This window comes from Odocoileus virginianus, unplaced genomic scaffold (assembly GCF_023699985.2).
Source record: "Odocoileus virginianus isolate 20LAN1187 ecotype Illinois unplaced genomic scaffold, Ovbor_1.2 Unplaced_Contig_28, whole genome shotgun sequence".
NCBI lineage: Eukaryota > Metazoa > Chordata > Mammalia > Artiodactyla > Cervidae > Odocoileus > Odocoileus virginianus.
In genome coordinates, this window is record NW_027224345.1 from 381565 (window position 1) to 404552 (window position 22988).

At 45.1% G+C, this 22988-nt stretch overlaps 1 protein-coding gene across 2 annotated transcripts in view; it reads left to right on the top strand.

The window, feature by feature from the left end:
• Positions 1–22988, top strand: part of NHSL2 (NHS like 2) — a 312686-nt gene that overhangs the window by 210020 nt on the left and 79678 nt on the right. Inside the window, exon 1 of one of the 2 annotated variants that reach the window (XM_070464549.1) lies at positions 12991–13079. The exons of the other annotated variant lie outside the window; for it this stretch is intronic. Within the exon in view, the coding sequence (XP_070320650.1) occupies positions 13013–13079 (67 nt within the window). The 5' untranslated portion in view covers positions 12991–13012. Of the gene's footprint in view, positions 1–12990; positions 13080–22988 lie in introns of those variants that run through there. 2 annotated transcript variants of the gene reach the window in all.

The following is a 22988-nucleotide window of genomic DNA, read 5'->3' on the forward strand; positions in this document are numbered from 1 at the left end:
TCCTGGGTGTTCATTGGAAGGACTGATGCTGAAGCTGAAACTCCAGTGCTTTGGCCACCTCATGCAAAGAGTAGACTCATTGGAAAAGACCTTGATGCTGGGAGGGATTGAGGGCAGGAGGAGAAGGGGATGACAGGGAATGAGATGGCTGGATGACATCACCGACTCGATGGGCATGAGTTTGAGTAAACTCTGGGAGTTGGTGATGGACAGGGAGGCCTGGCGTGCTGCGATTCATGGGGTCACAAAGAGTGGGACATGACTGAGCGACTGAACTGACCTGACTGATGGTGTTAGAAAGTGTTCTAATTTCATTCTTTTGCATGTAGCTGTCCAGTGTTCCCAGCACCATTTATTGAAGAGGCTGTCTTTGCCCCATTGTATATTCTTGCCTCCTTTGTCAAAAATAAGGTACCCATAGGTGCATGGGTTTATTTCTGGGCTTTCTATCTTGTTCCATCAGCCTATAGTTCTGTTTTTGTGCCAGTGCTGATGCTGTCTTGATGACTGTAGCTTTGTAGTATAATCTGAAGTCAGGAAGGTTGATTCCTCCAGCTCCATTCTTCTTTCTCAAGACTGCTTTGGCTATTTGGGGTCTTTTGTGTTTCCATATGAATTGTGAAATTTTTTGTTCTAGTTCTGTGAAAAATGCCATTGGTAATTTGATAGGGATCACATTGAATCTGTAGATTGTGTTTGGTAGTATAGTCATTTTCACAATATTGATTCTTCCTACCCAGGAACATGGAATATCTCTCCATCTGTTTATGTTGTCTTTGATTTCTTTCATTAGTGTCTTATAATTTTCTGTGTACAGTTCTTTTGTCTCCTTAGGTAAGTTTATTCCTAGATATTTAATTCTTTTTGTTGCAGTGGTGAATGGGATTGATTCCTTAATTTCTCTTTCTGATTTTTCATTGTTAGTATATAGAAATGCAGGTGATTTCTGTGTATTGATTTTGTATCCTGCAACTTTGCTAAATTCACTGATTAGCTCTAGTAATTTTCTGATACTATCTTTAGGGTTTTCTATGTACAGTATCATGTCATCTGCAAACAGTGAGAGCTTTACTTCTTTTCCAATCTGGATTCCTTTTATTTCTTTTTCTTCTCTGATTGCTGAAGCTAGGACTTCCAGAACTATGTTGAATAATAGTGGTAAAAGTGGACACCCTTGTCTTTTTCCTGATCTTAGGGGGAATGCTTTCAGTTTTTCACCATTGAGAATAATGTTTGCTGTAGGCTTATCATATATGGCCTTTACTATATTGAGGTAGGTTCCTTCTATGCCCATTTTGTCAAAGGGTTTTTCTGCCTCTATTGAGATTATCATATGTTTTGTATCTTTCCATTTGTTAATATGGTGCACCACACTGATTGATTTGCAGATATTGAAGATTCCTTGCATCCCTGGAATAAACCCAACTTTACCATGGTGTATGAAGTTTTTGATGTGTTGCTGAATTCTGTTTGCTAAAATTTTGTTGAGGATTTTTGCATCTATGTTCATCAGTGATATTGGCCTGTAGTTTTCTTTTTTTGTGTTGTCTTTGTCTGGTTTTGGTATCAGGGTGATGGTGACCTCATAGAATGAGTTTGGAAGTGTTCCTTCCTCTGCAATTTTTTGAAAGAGTTTTAGAAGGATAGGCATTAGCTCTTCTCTAAATGTTTGATAGAATTCTCCTGTGAAGCCATCTGGTCCTGGGCTTTTGTTTTGGGGGAGATTTTTGATCACAGCTTCAATTTCAGTGCTTATTCATAATTTCTATTTCTTCCTGGTTCAGTCTTGGAAGATTGAACTTTTCTAAGAACCTGTCCATTTCTTCCAGGTTATCTATTTTATTGCCATATAGTTGTTCATAATAGTCTCTTATAATCCTTTGTATTTCTGCATTGTCTGTTGTAACCTCTCCTTTTTCATTTCTAATTTTGTTGATTTGATTCTTCTCTCTTTTTTTCTTGATGATGTCTGGCTAAAGGTTTGTCAATTTTGTTTATCTTCTCAAAGAACCAGCTTTTAGTTTTATTAATCTTTACTATTGTTTCTTTCATTTCTTTTTCATTTATTTCTGCTCAGATCTTTATGATTTCTTTCCTTCTACTAATTTTGGGGGTTTTTTTTTTTTGTTCTTTTTCCAGTTGTTTTAGGTGTAAAGTTAGGTTGTCTATTCAATGTTTTTCTTGTTTCTTGAGGTAGGATTGTATTGCTATAAACTTCCCTCTTAGAACTACTTTTGCTGCATCCCATAGTTTTGAGTTGTCGTGTTTTCATTGTCATTTGTTTCTAGAAATTTTTTGATTTCCCTTTTGATTTCTTCAGTAACCTGTTGGTTATTTAGAAATGTGTTGTTTAATCTCCATGTGTTTGTGTTTCTTACAGTTTTTTTTTTCTTGTAATTGATATCTAGTCTCATAGCATTGTGGTTGGAGAAGATGCTTGATATGATTTCAATTTTCTTAAATTCTACTGAGGTTTGATTTGTGACCCAAGATGTGGCCTATCCTGGAGCATGATCCCTGTGCACTTGAGAAGAAGGCGTATTCTTCTGCATTTGGGTGGAATGTCCTGAAGATATCAATGAGATCCATCTCATCTAATGTAGCATTTTTTTTTCTAATGCAGCATTTAAGACTTGTATTTCCTTGTTAATTTTCTATTTTGGTGATCTGTCCTATTGCCATTTTTTCAATTGTTTGGGGTTGATTTTGTAGATCTTTTTTTTTCTTCTGTTGTATTTCTTGACTATATAAGTCCCTTTAACATTTGTTGTAAAGCTGGTTTGGTGGTACTGAATTCTCTTAACTTTTGCTTGTCTGAAAAGCTTTTTATTTCTCCATCAATTTTGAATGAGATCCTTGCCAGGTACAGTAATCTTGGTTGTAGATTTTTCCCTTTCAATACTTTAAATATATCCTGCCATTCCCTTCTGGCCTGCAGAGTTTCTGCTGAAAGATCAGCTGTTAAACATATGGGGTTTCCCTTGTATGTTACTTGTTGCTTTTCTTTGCTGCTTTTAATATTCTTTTTCTTTGTTTAGTCTTTGTTAGTTTGATTAGTATGTGTCTTGGCGTGTTTCTCCTAGAGTTTATCCTGTATGGGACTCTTTGTGCCTCTTGGACTTGACTGACTATTTCCTTTTCCATGTTGGGGAATTTTCAACTATAATCTCTTCAAAAATTTTCTCATACCCTTTCTTTTTCTCTTCTTCTTCTGGGACCCCTATAATTCGAATGTTGGTGCATTTGATATGGTCCCAGAGGTCTCTGAGACTGTCCTCAGTTCTTTTCATTCTTTTTACTTTATTCTGCTCTTCAGAAGTTATTTCCACCATTTTATCTTCCAGCTCACTGATTCGTTCTTCTGCTTCAGATATTCTGCTATTGATTCCTTCTAGAGTATTTTTAATTTCAGTAATTGTGTTGTTTGTATGTTTATTCTTTAATTCTTCTAGGTCTTTGTTAATTGATTCTTGCATTTTCTCCATTTTGTTTTCAAGGTTTTTGATCATCTTTACTATCATTATTCTGAATTCTTTTTCAGATTAGTTTGCCTATTTCCTCTTCATTTATTTGGACTTCAGTGTTTCTAGTTTGTTCCTTCATTTGTGCAGTATTTCTCTGACTTTTCATTATTTTTTTAACTTATTGTGTTTGAGGTCTCCTTTACCAGGCTTCAAGGAAGGTTGAATTCTTTGGCAGCCTTGGGCAAGGCTGAGTGAGGTGGTAATCCTGTCTGCTGATGACTGGGTTTGTATTTTTGTTTTGTTTGTTGTTTAGATGAGGCATCCTGCACAGGGTGCTACTGGTGGTTGGGTGATGCTGGGTCTTGTATTCAAGTGGTTTCCTTTGTGTGAGTTCTCACTATTTGATACTCCCTAGGGTTAGTTCTCTGGTAGTCTAGGGTCTTGGAGTCAGTGCTCCCACTCCAAAGGCTCAGGGCTTGATCTCTGGTCAGGAACGAAGATTCCACAAGTGGTTTGTTATGGCATTAAGTGAGATTAAAACAAATATCCAAAAATGAGAAACCAAAGATGAACCCCAGACAAATGGCAGTTACAAAATCAGGCAAATAATAATTAAAATAATGGAATATACACATATACATATACATATACACCCATAAGCAAAGTAAAAACAGTCCAACAAAAATAAAGTACAATAGATTGACCTGGTGAACAAAGGAAACCAAAAATTATATCTACCAGTTAAGAACAAAACTAACTAAAGCACAAACTGGAAAACAAAACTAAAGCAAGGTGCCAAGTGGGGAATAAAGCAATGAAAATAAAACTAACAAATATGTTGAGAGGAAAGGAGAGAAATAAAAGACAGAGAGAATAGATATGCAAAGTTAAATAGAGGTCAGGAAGCAACAGTTAGAACTGGACATGGAAAAACAGACTGGTTCCAAATAGGAAAAGGAGTACGTCAAGGCTGTATATTGTCACCCTGCTTATTTAACTTATATGCAGAGTACATCATGAGAAACGCTGGACTGGAGGAAGCACAAGCTGGAATCAAGATTGCCGGGAGAAATATCAATAACCTCAGATATGCAGATGACACCACCCTTATGGCAGAAAGTGAAGAACTAAAGAGCCTCTTGATGAAAGTGAAAGAGGAGAGTGGAAAAGTTGGCTTAAAGCTCAACATTCAGAAAACTAAGATCATGGCATCCGGTCTTATCACTTCATGGCAAATAGATGGGGAAACAGTGGAAATGGTGGCTGACTTTATTTTTCTGGGCTCCAAAATCACTGCAGATGGTGACTGCAGCCATGAAATTAAAAGACACTTACTCCTTGGAGGGAAAGTTATGACCAACCTAGATAGCATATTAAAAAGCAGAGACATTACTTTGCAACAAAGGTCCGTCTAGTCAAGGCTATGGTTTTTTCAGTGGTCATGTATGGATGTGAGAGTTGGACTGTGAAGAAAGCTGAGCGCAGAAGAATTGATGCTTTTGAACTGTGGTGTTGGAGAAGACTCTTGAGAGTCCCTTGGACTGCAAGGAGATCCAACCAGTCCATCCTAAAGGAGATCAGTCCTGGGTGTTCATTGGAAGGGCTGATGTTGAAGCTGAAACTCCAATACTTTGGCCACCTGATGCAAAGAGCTGACTCATTTGAAAAGACTCTGATGCTGGGAAAGATTGAGGGCAGGAGGAGAAGGGGACGACAGAGGATGAGATGGTTGGATGGCATCACCAACTCAATGGACATGGGTTTGGGTGGACTCTGGGAGTTGGTGATGGACAGGGAGGCCTGGCGTGCTGTGGTTCATGGGGTCACAAAGAGTTGGACACGACTGAGCAACTGAACTGAACTGCAGAAGATTTATATATGTTAAAGGTTAACTGCAAGGGGAAAAGAGCAGTAGGATAGGCAAACAAAGGAATAAACATAAAAAAATAATAATAATAGATTTAAGAAAACTAAAATTTTAAAAAGAGAAAAGACAAAAAAAGAAGGAAAACTCCACAAAACTGCAAAAGCCCAGTATATAGGCAGAGGTTTATGACAACAATAAAAAATGTGACTGAGAAAAAAAAAAAGCTCAAAAGCTTAATTGGATTTCTTAGTGCCAATAAAATCGACAACTACAACAGAGGGGGGGAAAAAAGGAAAAAAAAAAATCCAAAAGAATCTACAGAACAAGTCAAAACATAAGAATAATAAATGTTTTTCTTGAGTCACTGCTGTCAGAGTCCTTTCCCTCGCTGGGAGTCACAGTCCACCTCACCTCCCTAGGATGCCCTCCAACACTGCTGATCTCTGTGGGGGCAGCTCAGATTCTAATCTGGTCCTACTCCTCTGTGTTCTTGCCTCCAGTGTCCACAGCTATCAGAGCTAGTGCGTTTTCTTTTGTGGGAGCTCTCAATGGCCTTTTATATATTCCATAGACACAGAGTCTGCTTAGTTGATCATGTGGATTTAATCTGCAGCTTGTACAGCTGGTGGGAAGGTTTTGGGTCTTCTTCCTTAGCCACACTGCCCCTGGGTTTCAATTGTGGTTTTATTTCCACCTCTACATGTGGGTCATCCACTGCTCCTGAGGCTGCCCTGGAGGGCTTGGGTTTGCCCCTGTGAGGGCCAGGTGTGGAGGTGGTGCAGCTGCTTGGGTTGCAGGGGTTCTGGCAGCACCAGGTACTCAGGGGGGTTGGCAGCTAGGGCAGCAGGAAATACAGTGCTCTAGAAGGGTATGGCAACCAGTATTGGCCAATACGCTCCAGTATTCTTGCCTGGAGAACCCCCTCTCTGACAGAGAAGCCTGGCAGGCCACAGTCTACAGGGTTGCAAAGAGTTGGACATGACCGAAGTGACCCTGCGTGCATAGACGCAAGACTTTTTTTTGCCTGTGGCAGCTCTGCCCCAGTGAGAGTTGAGCATGAAGGTGGCGCAGCTGCTTGGCTTGCGGGGACCCTGGCGGCGCCAAGTGTGCAGGGACACGGACTGCCTCCACCGCAGGAGTTATGGCCCTATCAGAGTCTTTTTTCGAGCCTCTTGTAGCTGGCGATCAGAAGGCCTCTTTGGCCAGTCTTTCTCTGTAGCTCCGCCCATTCAGGCACTTAGAGGGCTCCCTTGCCTGGGGTCCTTCTCTGTTGTTGGCGTGTCAGGCACATAGAGGGGCCCCCCTGGCTGGGGTCCTACTCTGTAGTTCAGTGCTTCAAGAGTTATTTTTCTTTAAGCCAACTCATTTACTTGAGCCTTGGATACTCAGGAAATTACACATTTTCTCCACTAGATTTTTTCCTCTGAATATTATTAGAACTTAATATGCATTAGAATAAACACATGACTATTAAACCTTAAAAGGGATCCTTCACATATATTGAAAATCCCCTCTCTCGTACCATTCCCTCACATGCCACTAGCAAAATGTGTACCACACTTTAGGGAACACTGTATTATAACATTATAAATGCAAGGAGGAAGCGGTTTACATTTGGGAAGATCAGGAGAAGCTTGAGGCAAGATGAGGAGGCATGTGCAGTGAACCTGACATTTGTGAAGAGGATATTTTTTAACCACTTTATTGAGGCATGGTTGACAAGCAAAAAGCTGTACATAGTTAATGTATACAACTTGAGTTTGGAAAGAAAAGTTTAATAAATAAATAAAGATGACCACACGGAGGGGAGTTTGCTTGTGGCTGCAAGGCTGAAGGTAAACTTCATGGAGGAGAAGGCTGGGTCTTGACAGATGAGTATGACTTTTCACAAGCAGAGATGGAAGTGGAAGAAAAGGCATTCCTGGCAGAAGAAATAGAAAACAGACAGCTCTTGTTTGGGGCTGGAAGAGCAGTTGGTGCTGCAGGCTTGAGGGACTGTGACTATTGTGCAGTGGGAAAGTGTCCCCAGGGCAGGGCACTGAGTGAACTGCCAGGAGCCAGCATTTGGTCGGCTATGGGCCCACCAGAGTCCTAGCCAGATATTAGAATCCACTTCTCCTCGTGGAACTTGCACCTGAAGGTTTGCCCACAGCAGGAGCGTGCATGTAGGTCATGGCAGACAGGCCAGAGTAAGGAAGAACTAGGTTTGGAGTTGGTCTAACTTGGATTTTAGTCCTGACCGTGCCACTTAGCATCTCCACTTCTCTCCATAGTCTCCACATTCTCATCTGCAGAACTGGGCCTGATAATGCACAGGCCACAGGGGGCTTGTGAAGAGTGAGTGAGAGCATGACCAAGGCCACCTCTAGTCCCAACTCCTGGACCCCTGAGCCCTTTCCACCCCTCTCCAAACTCCAAGTACAGCTGGATGTGGCTGGTGAGATGACAGCAATGAGCTTTAAATGCTTTCACTTTGGGAAAATGGACCCCAGACTTGCTTATTTCAGGCCTTGGACTTCTCTGTCACCTCTACTGGTGTCTCTAAGACTCCAGCTCAGGTGAGGACCTGCACCTTCCACCATAGACACAGCTGCTCCTGGCCTGGCTCAGCTTATGTGTGTGCTGGGGAGAAGGCCTTTCCCATCGAAAACACATGAAGACACCATAGTGAGTCTGACCCCTTCCTAAAGCCTCTGCACTCAACCTCCAGCACAGTGCTCAACACAACGGGTAGCTGATCTTCCTGGCACCTTTCCATGGGCAGTGATCTCGCATCAGTGGACCCACCAGAAGAGCAGCCACAAGCACCACACAGCCAGGAGGCTCACCCTGATAAGTAAGAAAGGATGAGAAGATATTCAAAAGACTCTTGGGTTAGTGGGAACACTAGGACCGAGCATGTAGAGCTTTTGGAGGGATTGTCAAGGAACAAAGGAAGCATGGAGGAAGAGGAGGAAAGAAGCTCTGCAGGGGCAAAGTAGCAAGGTAGCTTGCTGATTCATGGGCTAACACTGAGACAGCCTCTGTGCCAGGCACTGCACCTGGCAGACTCAATACAAATTCCACCCAGTCCCTCAAGGTACTCACAAGCCGCCGGGATGGAGAAGGTTCATGAGAACATGGAAGATTTGTAACAATTCCAGGACATCTGTGTTTAGGGACAAGTGAGTGACTCGTACACCCAGGGCTGAAAGTATTCAGAGGAGGAAGTGAGACCTGCAGACTGAGGATGGATGAGGAGTGGGCTTTCACCGCACAATGAGGATTGAGCTGAAGCTTGAGGGGCAGTAGGATTTGGGAACAGTAAGGAGAGACAGTGAGAAGGGGATGAGAAGTACTTTTTAACTACCATGTGCCTGATGCCTGTTAAACTAACCGAAATCTGTCAGCAGCCTGCAAGTTAAATGTTTTCATCCTCCATTATACAGATATGGAAAATTGAGGCTGGGGAGGTTAAATAACTTTGCAAGCTCAGATTTTCAAGACACAATGGACTTGGGGAGTGGGGGATGAGAATAGGGCAAGTTAAAATGTCACAAAGATATTCTTTTTATCAAGATTCAGCCATTTTTAATAAATAATAATCCTTGGATTGCTGTAAGCTTTTGGTTAATTCCATAGTTCTGAAAACATTGATTCTGAATTAGGGAAATGTAGATTCAAATCCTCAATCTGCCATTTCTACCTGCGTGACCTTGCAAAGTTACTTCCATGGCTGCACCATGGAGTGATAAATCACAAGGACAAGATAAATAATATAATGAGTAGCCCATAAATTGAATGGGCAGAGGGGTTTGTTTCAGGGAGCAAAGAGAGAGTAGGTGAAGAGATTAGCTGGGACAGGTTCTGAGTGTTGCTAGAGAGCATGTACTTGACACTTTAGACAACCAGATCATTGGAAAATTCCAAGCAATGGACTGATATGATTTGCTTTATGTTTGTAAAAGATTATTGTCGATGCTGTGTGAAGAACAGATTATAAAGTGCAGAGATAGAAGAAGGAAACCCAGTGAAGAAGATGTTCACTTTAGTGTTCTGGGGGAGAAGGTAATGGTGGCTGGGGTCAGGGTGACAGAAATGGAGGTGACAGTGAGAAATGCTTAGATATGAGACAATTCTAAGGAACAGCTTGGCTTCCCAGGTGGCACAGTGGTAAAGAATCTGCTGGCCAATGCAGGAGTCACAGGAGATGCAGGTTCAATTCCTAGGTTGGGAAGATCCTCTGGAATAGGAAATGGCAACCCACTCCAGTATTCTTGCCTAGAAAATTCCATGGACAGAGGAGCGTGGTGGGCTACAGTCCATGAGGTCTGAAAGAGTTGGACACAAATGAGCACGCATGCACACATACACACAAGGAACAACTCAACAAGATTCAGTGAATGGATCAGGGAGGGAGAGGAACATAGTAAAGATGTCCATCCCCTTTGGATGATAAAGAGAGATATGGTGGAGAAGGTGCTGAATTTGGAGATAACCAGACAGGGGTTCAAATATTGGCTGCCCCATGTACTGGTTAGGTTCATTTAGTCAAGAAGGAGCATGTGACTCCCAGTGGCAAACAAAGCAGGAAGGCCCAATGAGAAAAGATGCTGAAGCATCCTGGCTGTGGCCATGGGGACACTGGTGACTGGGTAAGGGATGAAGAAGAGCTGAGACTGCAGAGGGGAGGATGTGAGGACATGGAACACATGCTGTAAACTCTCCTTACAAGAAACTCTGACAAGAAGAGGGAGGTGAATGAAAACGTCAAGGGACTCTGGGAAAAAGAGGGGTTCTGTGCCTGCTGATCTGTTCTCTTCTGTTGGCTTTTCTCATCTGGGGGCAACTAGCAAAGGCATGTAGGCCCAGTGGAACAGGCCAGTGGAGACCTCAGCCAAGCTGCCTCCTCTCACTTAGCTTCCATTTAGGTATCTATGAAGTGGATCAAGGGACTTCCCAGGTAAAGAATTCCCAGAGGGTAAAGAATTCGCCTGCAGTGCAGGAGATGTGGGTTCAATTCCTGGGTCAGGAAGATCCCCTGGAGGAGGGCATGGCAACCCACTCCAGTATTCTTGCCTGGAGAATCCCATGGACAGAGGAGCCTAGCGGGCTACAGTCCATAGGGTCGCAAAGAGTCAGACATGACTGAAGCGACTGAGCACACACGCACGAAGTGGACTGAACTGATATACACTCAGGGCTATTGTGAGATCACAATGATGATTTTAAAACTGCTCAGAGGGGGGCTTTTGTAGACCAGGTTAGGCTCAGCTTGTTGACTTGGGTAGTGTGTACACAGGTGTGTTTAGTTTATCATTCACTCATTCCTCAGCAGCTTCCTCCCTCCCCTTACTCCCCAAAGGCTTCCAAAGCATGCCTGTTCCTATTCAGACTTCCTCACCTGACCCCTGAGACTATCGTCCAGTGTCCCACGTGCACATCCCAGTTGAGTTTGATTCTGCTTTGACTCTTAGGGCATCCCGTGCATTTTAGGACTATCTCAAGACATCATGGTTCTGTCTCTTCCAATATCTCTAAGCTTTTTTCAGTCCATATTTACAACTTTGAACCTACCAAGACTTGTATCTTGGACCCAACATAAGTGAACAAGAGGGCAGGGACCAAACTGTTCCCAAACCTTACTTTCAAGTTTTTGCTATGTTCATAAATCTTTAAGATTTTCTGCATTAATCTGTTTTCCCAAGATGCTTCACTCTTTGTCTTTCATAGTTGCTCTGGGACCTCTATTTCCCAAGACCTCTTTTCTGACCTCCAGTAGGTCCTCTTGGAGGCCTCCTGACACTTTCTACAGTGAGCTGCAAAGCCCAAGCAAGGATCACACCATCCTGTGACTTCTCAGTATAATTATCTATTTCCCCAACAAGGCTTTAGGGAGCCTTAAAGTCAGTGTCTGCCTCCCTCTGTAGCCATGTTCTGGCACAAAGGTGGAGCTTAAGGGATGTGTGTGGAATTATTAAAGAAAGCTGAAGAGATCCTTGATGTCTTGGGGGCTGGCAGAAGATGTTCCTAGCATAGGTACTTGTGTTTAGTTGCTCAGTCATGTCTGACTCTGCGAACCCATGGACTGTAGCCTGCCAGGCTCCTCTGTCCATGGGATTTTCCAGGCAAGAATACTGGAGTGGGTTGCCATTTCCTTCTCTAGGGAATCTTCCTGACCCAGGGATCGAACCTGTGTCTCCTACACTGCAGGCAGATTCTTTACCAGTTGAGCCACCAGGGAAGCCACACTAACTATACCAAGTATTTTTCTAGTAGTGTTGGTTGCTCAGTTGTGTCCGACTTTTTGCAACTCCATGGACTGTAGCCCACCAGGCTCCTCTGTCCATGGAATTCTCCAAGCAAGAATACTGGAGTGGGCTGCCATTTCCCTCTCCAATTTAGCAGTCTACCCTTTCCCTTTCTGGGTATGGCCAATTCTATATCCTTCTTGACCCACTCAAAGAGTCACTTCCTCTGGGAAGGTATCTCCATCTCTTCCAGACCAAAGAAGTTTCTCTCTGGTGTTCCCCCAACACGTGTTCCTTTCCCTGGTATAGCAGTGATCACACTGTACTGTTGTGGTGGTCTGTGGATATGTTGGTCACCCCTCCTAGATGGTGACTTATACCTCTGTATCCCCAACACCTAACACGAGTGTGTGTGTGTGTGTGTGTGTGTGAGAGAGAGAGAGAGAGAGAGAGAGAGAAAGAGAGAGAGAGAGAGAGAGGGAGAGAGAGGATTTACAGTGTGACTCATGGACAGAGCCTTCTCATTGGCTGCCAAGGGTCCCGGCCCCAGTCTGTGAATCTCTGGGCTGCCAGCACTACCCTCCCCTGGGAAGGCAAGGCAGGAGAAAGAGGGGAGAGTGGAGTGAGACGCCAGGTGTGTCTGACAAGGAGCCAGGTACGCCTAGTGGTCACAATGGGCATGCGAGAGACATCTGGCTGTGTTCGTTCCCAGTCTGCAGCCTGGCAGCCTCATGTTCTGCCCAGATTTCCCCAGGTCTCGGTCAGGACTGGAGCCCAGAGTCCATTGGCAGCTGTCACTTACAGAACTGGATCCGTCCCCCAGCGGAGCAGGGAGCTGTGTCACTTATAATTCCCGAGTACCACATTCCTTCACTGGTCGCTGTCACACTCACGGATTAGGCTCTGTTATTGGCCCCTCGGTCCTGCGAGCTTCTGCAGACGGAGCTGCGAGCTAGCGGCAGCAGAGATGACAGCACTGGGAACAGAGGCGGCCAGGGATGGTGAGGGCTGGCAAGGTGGGTCCCCAAGGGCAGCCGTGCTGGCCCCGTCTGCAGAGGAAGATTTGGCGGGGGCTCACTAGGGTTCTCCTGGAACCTGGGCTGCTCAACCTGAGTGGAGCACCAAGCAAGGAGGAGGGGGAGGAAGGGGGAGAGAGAGAAAGGGAGGGAGAGAGAGAGGGAGAGGGAGGAAGAGAGGAGAGAGAGGCTGGGAGAAGCTCCTAGCAGGCTCTAGTCCAAGTGAGAGGGTCAGGTCTGGACAAATGTGTGCCAGGAGCACAAGTGGGATTTGGATGAGCCATGTGTGTGAAAAGCAAAGCTGAGGTGATGTAAGCACCTGGGGAGGAGCACAGGCAGAGGAGGAGGAGGAGGAGGTGGGGGGAGGAGGAGGAGGAAAAGGAGGAGGAGGAGGCGGCGGCGGCAGCCACAGGGCGGCTGCCAGTCCAGAACAGAATGATGGGCAACTCTCACCACAAGCAACCGAGGAGTAAGAGCCAAAGCGGGATGCATTCAGCAACAGGTACTCTCTTCCCTTCCCTCCTTTTTCCGGGGCCCCTCCAGCCCGGGCCTCCCCAGCTACAGCCGCGCGGGGAGCCCCTGACCCTTGGCGTGACTTTCAGGGGCTGGCTGGGGGCGGGGAGAGCTCGAGGGAGATGCCGGTGAACTCCCAGCTCCCCTGCTCCCGCGCCAGCCCGAATTGCATAAGTCAGAGCTCCCCAAGCTGGTAGGGGCCAGCCTCTTTGCCAGCAACCCCATGTAGCCTCTGGAGGGTAGCTGGAGCGTCAGGGAAGTGAGCAACGTGCCATGGACTGAAGTTTATTGCTAAGACTGTGCTTTCTGTCTGCATCCAGTAGGCAGAGACCTGGAACCATGCATGGCTTATCCTTTACGAGCCTCCTTTGTTATTCCAATCTTCATCTCCCCCAGCTGCCCCCACCCTGCACTGAACACCTACACCTCTCCTGCCTCTACCTCCTATGCTGCATGCACGGAATGATCCAGATGAATCTGTTTCTTGCTGTGTAATGCCCTGCCCCCACCTCCTGCCCCAGCCCTGGCAGAGAGCTCTCCTCGCCGCAAGGGCGAGAGGAGCATGTGCCAGCTTTGAGCTTGTTGCCCTCCTACCCTGGGTGTGCCCTGCTTCGCCCCTGGGCCCTCTCCAGACAAGGACTCACTCAAAGGTGCTGGCATAGCTCTCCCCAACAACCCCTTCCTAGATGCTAACAGCATGGGAATCAGGAAGACGGGATCTGCAGACAACTTTTCCTAGCCCACCATCCCAGACAGTGCAAGAGCAACATGGACGCAACTTCTCTTGTCCTGTTCACTCCCCACCAGCTCTTTTCCCTCCTGCTTTTCCCTTGGTCACTGGGAAGCACCCGATCAGGCAGCAGCAATTAAGCAGAGGGTACCTTCCCTGCCCTCCTCCCTCTGTCTGGATGGTGCCCCCCTCCCTTCCCAGCATCTCTCCTTGCAGAGAAGCCTGTGGTTTTCCTCTGTACCTGTTGGGGAGGCCCTCAGCTACCATTCAGGCCAGTGGGAAGGTAGAAAAATTTTTGCTAAGTTTAATTCCAGTTTACTATCAGAAAGCAGCAAATAGGTGTCTTGCTGAAAGCCTGCCATGCTCAGGCCCAGAGGGTTGTCCAGCCTTTTCCTGGGGACTCAGCTGGCCATCTGGTTGAAGGAAGTTGTCCAGAGCCAAGCAGTCCTAGGGGAAACCCTAGAACGTGAGTCTCATGAGGTGTAGTGGGAGGGAAGCTACAAAAAGTGACCTGGGATGTGCTGCCATGCAGGCTGATGGCCACGGGGGCCCACGTGTCAGAGCAGGTTCTGGTGTGGCCTCCTGGATGGGCTGAATTGGGGCCCCTATGGTGGACTGAGCCAGTAGCAAAGGTTCTGGGCATTGGAGTTTCTTTGGAATCTTCCATGGACACACTCTTCTAAGGCCACCATTAGGTGAATGGCCTAACTGCCAGCTGCTAGCATCCTGCATCTCTGCCACAGAAGCTCAGGACCTGCTGGTGTTAAACAGAGATGCTCTGTACAGGCCATGATGGGAGCTTGAGGGTAACTTTCCATGTAACTGCTGGTGCTACAGCTCAGGACAGTTACTGACTGCCATTTCATCTTTGAAAAACTGCTCTGCATCTTCAATGCCAGCTCCAGTCCAAGGTCATCCTGGAGGCAGTAACTACTGGACCAGCTTCTGGCTGCCTGAGAAGGGAGTCTCATGACCAATTCTCCTTCTCTCTCTCACTCCTCCTGCCCTGCTTCACGTCTTAGCCTTTGCCTTCCCCCAGCACTGCACCTGCACACTCACTATCCCTAGGCAGTCCCAGAAGCCTTGGTTGAACATTCATGTTCACTGGGATAACTAGAGAAAGGCTGGTTAGCCTCCCAGGCCCAAGCTGCCTACAAACTGGCCAAAGAGGGGAGGGAAGCACAGGAGACAGTCAGCTAGTGATCTAAGGGAGGGAGCAAGGCGTTGACCGTGGGAGGCAGTCTGTCCTGTGGTTACTAGGAGATGCTTTATGGAGAAGAAAACACCTCCTCCATTGCCCACCCTTACATGCAGATTTCTTTCCTCAGAGCACTGTCTCAGACCTGTCTCTCCTCCGACTCTACACCGTCTCCCCTGGTGGTCGAGACCACACCCAGAGACCACCTCCAGAGGCTTGGCCTCCAAATCTCTACCTTCAGCTCAAACTAACATAGTGGATTGCTCCATCTCCATCTGAATAGTACACCGGGGTCTCACACTCAGCCCAGCACATTTTCTTGTTCCACCCTTCGCCCCTGCAGAGAAGCTTCCCTTTTTGTTTTCCATTTTCACTTGCTGACACCAGCATCTCTCCAGGAACCCAAACTAGACACCTGGGAGTCAGCTCTTCTTGTTGCCTCATCTCATACTTAACACTCACCCACCCACCCACCCACCCATCCATTCATTCAACAAGTCTTTACTGTCAAGTCTTCTCTGAGACCTGGAAACCCCTCCTCTTATCACACTGTCAGTGTCTGAGTCTAGGCCTTTATTATCTCTGGTCCTTTCCAGAACTAGGCTCCCTGCCTCCACATTTGCCCTTCTCCCAGCTGTGCCTAGCAAAGTCCCCAGAACGATTTGCCCCACACTCCCTTACTATGAACCCAAAGCTTGCTAATTTCAGGAGGGGAGGTCAGGATTGCTCCCTGCATGTACCCTGCACATCCCAGGTGGCCTGAGATCATTTGAAGGTGGTATAGACAAAACTTTTTTCACCTTTCAGAGTTCTGGGCGTATTTTAATGTGCACTAGGAAAAATATAGCTAGTAAATCCAACCCACAGTTACTCATATATTTTTAATTAGGGCAAGATTAAGCATTTTTAGAGTAAATCTCTTTTAATAAAATGGCCAAGTAAGTAAATAGTATTATAGGTGGTGCATGAAAAAAGTTGAGAATGCAAAACAGTATTGCCTGAGGTTTGGGAAGCACCAGTTTCTAGGGTAAAATATATGTTCCTCAGCACAACTTAGAGACCTTCCATGATTAGACCCCGCCTACCTCTCTGACCTTACCTCCTTTCACTTTCTGTTGAACTTGATGATCCACCCATATTGAATCACTTGTGGTTTACCAAATACACCATGCCCATTCAACATGTCCATGCTTTTACAAGTGCACTTTCCTCTGCCTGGATCCCTGCCTCTAACCACCTATCTTCTCTTGGCAATTTCCTAGCCATCCTTCAAAACCCTGATTAGGTGTCACCTCTTCTTTAAAACCTTACCTGACCAACCTCCTTCCTCCATACAGAATTAATTAACAGAGTTCATCCTTCGTTCCTCTGTACTAATTTGGGAACTTGTACATAATTTTATCATTGCTGGCATTCTTTTTTTCAATGTGCTTTTCTTCTTTTTAAAAGTAAAGCCTTTTATTTTTTTTAATTTTTTTTCCATTTATTTTTATTCGTTGGAGGCTAATTACTTTACAATATTGTAGTGGTTTTTGCCATACATTGACATATTACTTGGCCTTTTATTTTTAAGAACAGTTTTAGATTCACAGGAAAATTAAAGAGAAGGTATAGAGATTTCCCATATACCTCCTACCCCCACACATGCACGGGCTTCCCCACTGTCAACATCCCCACCAGAGTGGTACATTTGTTATAATTGATGAACCTACATTGACACATAATAACCCAAAGTCCATAGTTTACATTATGGTTCACTCTTGGTGTTGTACATTCTATGGGTTTGGGCAAATATAATTACAGTATCATACAGAATATTTTCACTGCCCTAAAAATCCTCTCTGCTTCACCTCCATCTCCCCTCCGCCACCACCACCAATCCCTCTAGCAACCACTGATCATTATAATATTAACATAGCTTTGCCTTTTATAGAATGTCATGTAGCTGGAATCATACAGTATGTAGCCTTTTCAGATGGTTTCCTTCCAGCATTGTCATTTTTATGGTTGTTGTTACATGCTTATATGCCCTAGTAAAATGTGAACTTTTCTAAGGTAAGGCATAAAATTGGGCTTCCCTGGTAGCTCAGCTGGTAAAGAATCTGCCTGCAATGCAGGAGACCTAGGTTCAGTCCCTGGGTTGGGAAGATACCCTGGAGGAGGGCATGGCAACCCACTCCAGTATTCTTGCCTGGAGAATCCCCATGGACAGATAAGCCTGGTGGGCTACAGTCCATGCTGTCTCAAAGAGTTGGACATGACTGAACAATTAAGCTCAGCATAGCACAACTTATTTACCAGAGGTTGGAGAAAAACTGTTAACCTGGTCTTGGAAGGCTTGGGTTCTGATCTCTCTTGGCTATGAACCAGCAGTGTGATCTTAGGCAAGTAATTCACCTCTGCTACCTCCATCCTTCAGCTATAAAGCTGTAAATCCTTAAGGGGGATTCTTATCACACACACCTCTCCCCACCCCTGCCAAGGGGGCTTGGGAAGATATGATATGAGATGCTAGGAGAGCTTTTAAAAAGTTGAGATTGTTTTTCAAATGAAACAAGTGATTGTAGTTGTAGATGGAAAAATAGCATGGGTCTTGCCCTGAGAATGCAACCAGGAGTGAGCTTGGTATGTTTGGGGGACCACGGGGAACAGCCAGTGCAGTTGCAAAGCCGGTGGAAGTGGAGGGTGGGGGCAGGGTAGTCACAGCATGTGGAAACCCACCATGACCTTAGAACATAGGTTGCTTTGACCCTGAAAAGACTTGTCTACCAGGCTCGTGAGCTGGAATTGACTTCTCATCAACTTTCACACCCCCTTTCACCTCTTGAGTGAGTGTAGCCATGTTGCCTTATGAATCTGTATGGACTTTAGGGGAGATACATGCTAGCACTACCCTAACTACATAGTATTTGCATAGCTGTGCACATATGAGCCATCTATGTGAACAAGTATCCCACACAGTAGAGACAGGGAACCAGTATCACACACGTACTGTGTGCCAGCACTGTTTTAATTTGTGCTTAGTTGATTTACCGCATTGTATTCATTACTGCTGTATAGCAAAGTGATTCTGTCTTACATATATATACATTCTTTTTTAATATTGTTTTCCATTATGGTTTATCATAGGATATTGAATATAGTTCTCTGTGCTATACAGTAGGATCTTGTTGTTTATCCATTCTGTATATAAATGCCAGCATGTCTCATTTACAATGTTGCTTAACCCTCAGAACAATCTCCAAGCAGGGAATGACTTTTTTTGGGGGGAGGGAGGGTTGTTTTTTGGAAAACGATAGAGAAACATTTTTTTATTTTGATAATTCTCATATATTGCATTCAACTTCCCGTTAGTATAGCTCCTATTTGTTCTGTGAAGCAGTTTTCAAAAATGGTTTGCCTGAAGGTGAGATGACAAGTCACAGTCTTGGACTTGATCAATCTCTCCTTGTAAATGGTCCACACCAGGTTTTACTGCTCCCTCCCCACCCCCATCCCCACTTTCCTCCTCCAGGTACCCTTCACCTTTTCCCCCAGAATGCCTCTGACCTGTACCAGCTGGAGCTAACCTCTGCTCATGGGTAGTCTTGTCTCTGCTGGGCAGGCAGGGACTATTGACACCATTTTACAGAGGAAAACACTGAGACTCGGGGGTGAGCTGCCTCATGGTCCAATAAAAAAGAAGTTGTAGAGGCAAGATTGGAAGCCAAGCCTGTTTGACTGTCAAAGCTTGTGCCTACTGCACCATGCCATGTGCTTTTCAACATCTTTGCATCTGTGACAGGAGTTAGTAACCCTGGAGACCGGGTGCGGTGAAGGATGGATTCTATGGTTCTATGCTGGTAAGGCTAGCAGATTTCTATGACAACAAGGACTGCAATTCCCAGCCTTGTAGAAGCCCCACCATATATTTGTCTAATGACATGTTTTGGTTGTTGGAATGACTGAATTCATTTGAAGCTCCATGTTGGTTCCAGAAGCTAGAGCTGATTCCTGAGCTAGTGAGAAAGTGGGGGAATTCTTGATTTAAGCCAAATTGGGCACTGAGAGGGGCTTCCAAAGTGGAGATAACTGATATCATACTGGTTTCCACCTCCCTTTCCACCTCACCAAGCAGCCACACTGTCATTGAAAGCAAGGTGACCTGTGCTTCAAGATGAAGATGACTCCACCATTCTCTCCTCTGTACCTAAAAACAATGGAGAAATGATCTCATTGCATTTATCAGACATTTTTTAGTTGACCTAACCCTTTCATAGTCCACAAGCTCATGGAATCCTCAAAATCTTTGATTTCAGTTTGATGGATGATGAAGTTGCAGAGCCTTATAAGGGAGTCAGATAGCCTCTGTTCCCCTGGGAAAACTTCTTCTCAAAGGCATAATTCCTAATCCAATTTAATGAGCCCATTGGAAGGTATGGAAGAAATTGAAACTCTAGGCCACCAAACAAAATATTTCCTTGTGCTCCTCACCTCCCACAAATGAGAGACATGAAGGTATAGGCATGGGCCCTGGGCTTAAGGCCAATGGTGATACTCCCACATTCCTTAGACCAGAACTAGAAGAAAACAAAAAGTGGGTATAAAAAATTACAGTAACCCCCCCATTGTCAAATAATAGGATAATGGCTAAGTAAATCTGATGTAGCCAACCTCACTGAAGTGCAGTGGAGTGCTAAAGAGATAATTATGAAGACAGTTGAGCAACACGGACAGTGCTCATAGTAAAGTACAATATAACATGCAAATAGCATGATACAAAATTTTATTGAGGCTGAGCTTTACAAACCCTGTAAAAAAAAAATGTCTGCTCATGAGCAAGGATTGGAAGGGGATTTGTGGAAAAAACAAAACTTGATTTATTGTGGGTGGCAGGCTTATTGGTGAATTTTTCTTTCTAGACTTCCATTAACGTTGTTGTAATGCTTGTGCAAAGAAAAATAAAAACCATTAACATATAGAACAAGCACCCTGGCAAATCATTCTGTCAGGCTGAGAGACCAAATCATATCATGTCCCTGAGCCAACAAACATAGTTGAAAGACATAAATGCAAAAGTCTGCGCCTCTTTTTATGGAAAGAAGCAGCCACAGGGAAATGTGTGGATTTAGTGTGGGAAACCTCAGGTTTTAATCCAAGCTCTGACCCTTACCTAGGGTCTTTAGCAGAAGTAATTTTGCTGCTGTAGCCTCAATTTCTTCATCTGCCACAAGAGGATAATCATAATCACCACCAACACTTTACAGGGCTGTGGTAAGGAACCAATGGTGCAGGATGTTCTAAAGGGCTTTTTGTGAGGTGTAAAAATGCTCTACAGTGTAAGCCTTATCATGGTAGAGATATAAAGACTTGGAAACAAAAGTAATAGGTATTGTTTGCCCTTGTTCCACCTCAGTTGACAACAAAGCCAGGCTGGGCCTGTGCCGCTGGGTGGTTTCAGATGTCTTCTCTGATTATAAAATGCCAGTGAAATGTGGTTAGGCAGGTGAAGCTTTCTGGTTTTAGCCATAGTTGGGGAATATCTGGGGCAATGTTATAGGTTTTTCTCATCTAAAATGTTTAAAATTCATGGAGAGATGAGAATCATGGATGTAGAACTTGGTGAAGACTTCCACAGCTCCTTGGGTTCTCAGCCAGACTTGGCCACCTATTAGCTGTAGGCCTTTGGGCAAGGGACCTAACCTCTCAGAGTCTCTGTTGCCTCCTTTATCTGGTAGGATTCATAGTGTCTGCCTCATAGGGTGGTTGTGAGGATGAAATAAGATGCAGCGTGCAAAACCCCTGGCACAAAGTAAGCAAGGAGAACAGGTGTGCTGCCATCATCACTGTCTGAAATTGTCAGAAGAAGAGAGGTCTCTAGGAATTACCTGATTCCAAGCTTCTCAATGGGTGCTGGGAGGGGTGTAGAGGGAGTCTTGGGGGAGCACAGTATGTACATATTATAATATTTGCATGCCAATGTTGAAAAGTCTTCCATGGGAAAAGTAGACTTTTTGTGTATCATGGTGAGACCTGGGTATTTTAACCCACTAGACTCCCACAAACCTTGTATTTTATAGACCCACACAAGCGAGGTGATGTGCCCATAGTCACCTAACTACAGAGATGAGATTAATGTGGGCCACAGTCCAGCTGCTCTCTGCCCCTGCCCTCACCCCTACTCCTGTTACCACTGCCCAAGAGATGTCTTCATGGCCTCTGGGATTTCCTCATCACCCTGGTGGAGACACCCTGTGCCACATAGCCACAGCCATATGACCAAACTAAGAGAAGACAGACAAAGCTTTGACATGGAGAAGAGGCAAGAATGATGCTTGAGATGATGAAGAAAGATGCCCCTGCAAAGTGGTCCTGCATGCTGACAGGTCAGCACTGCATCATCCCCAGGTGGTACTTCCAAACAATCTAGGCTGACATGGCCTCCTAATTGCCATCTGCATCCCTGTAGAGTAAATGGTCTTTGATGAAACCTTCATCTTTCTCAACAGCAGATTTTCTATTTAAAAAGTCAATCTCCTGTCAAATTCTCCAAGAGCACAGATGGAGGGCTGTGGGATCCCAGAAGTGAGATGAGGCTCCCAATTGCTCCCTGCCATTAAACTGGAGAATGTTATCCACGTCTGGTTTCTGGCATTGGGGAGGGTAGCACAGAACCACCTCTGTGAATTCCTTTTGTGGAATTTGTAGACTTGGAGGTTGGTGGGGAGTGGGTGCGTTTACTGATTAGGTCCTTTAGGCTTGACTCAAAGATGTGCCCACCTCCAGTGCCACACAGGAGATAAAAGGCACATACTGTGTCTTGCATAGTGCTCCTTTGAAATATTCTCACCCACCTAGCAGCCTGGAACCTTACTCCTGCTTCTGAGAACCTAACTTCAGGGGCCTGACTCCTGGGATTTCTGACTTACTTTCATTGCAGAACACTGATGCTTCCCCCATCTCTCTTTCCAGACTCTTGACTACCCCTGTCCCTGCACCATGGATGTCTTTCTGGACATTTACTCCCACCTTTGGTTCTGTCACCAGCTCCTTCCTCTTCTCTGGATACTTCAGGGCCTGGCCTAGGGGACAGGAGCTGTCTGATTAGGGTAAAGGGCAAAAGGGGGAAGGGTGAGATCTCTTTTGGTGACCACCCAAGCCAGAGTCCTGATCCAGAGAGCCCAAGGTCACACTGCTTGTTCTGAGGATGAAGAAAACCACCATCCCCCAAAATGAAGTGTATGTTGTAGAAACTGACACACACCAATCATTTCCCTGCTCAGGGGCAATTGTTTGCCCTGACTCCAGCTGAAAGAACACAAAAACCTGAGTTGGGGGACAAAAGACAGATATCAGCTGAGACTGTTAATTGTGGAGTCTTCCTATCCCAAACAATGTGGCTTCAGTTATGTGTGATGGTGGCCCCCTATCACAGCAACAGCAGCTAGCTCCAGCCTAGAGGAACCCAGGTGAGAAGAAGCTGCCAAGGGGGTTGACAGACTCCAATGTAAGCCATGCAGGCCAGGGATGATAGCCGATGGGAGACCAAGTTGACCATCAATGTTTTTGAAGGGGTGCCCTCCTGAGCCTTAGGGAGAGACAGTGGAAGACATAGGCCAGCCCCAACATTGCTTCTGTCGAACTAGGCAGCATTCTGAGCACTTTGCAGATATTAACTCATTTGATCCACACAACAACTTGATGGTGTAGGTACTTTTATTATTTTCTAAAGGGATATATTGTTTAGAAACTGTCAATTATGTAACTAATCTATAGATTAGAAACTGAGAATCAGAGACGGTAACTTGCACAAGGGCACACAGGTGAGACTGGGGTTTGAGTCCAGATAGTAGGTATCTTAAGTCTGTCTTCTTTTTTTTTCTTTTTCAAGTCTGTCTTCTTAACCACTCTGCTAAGCTGCCAATGTAGGAGAGCTAAGCCAGTCAGGTCAATTTGCCTTCAACCCACTAGTTGGGTTAATGCTGAACTTC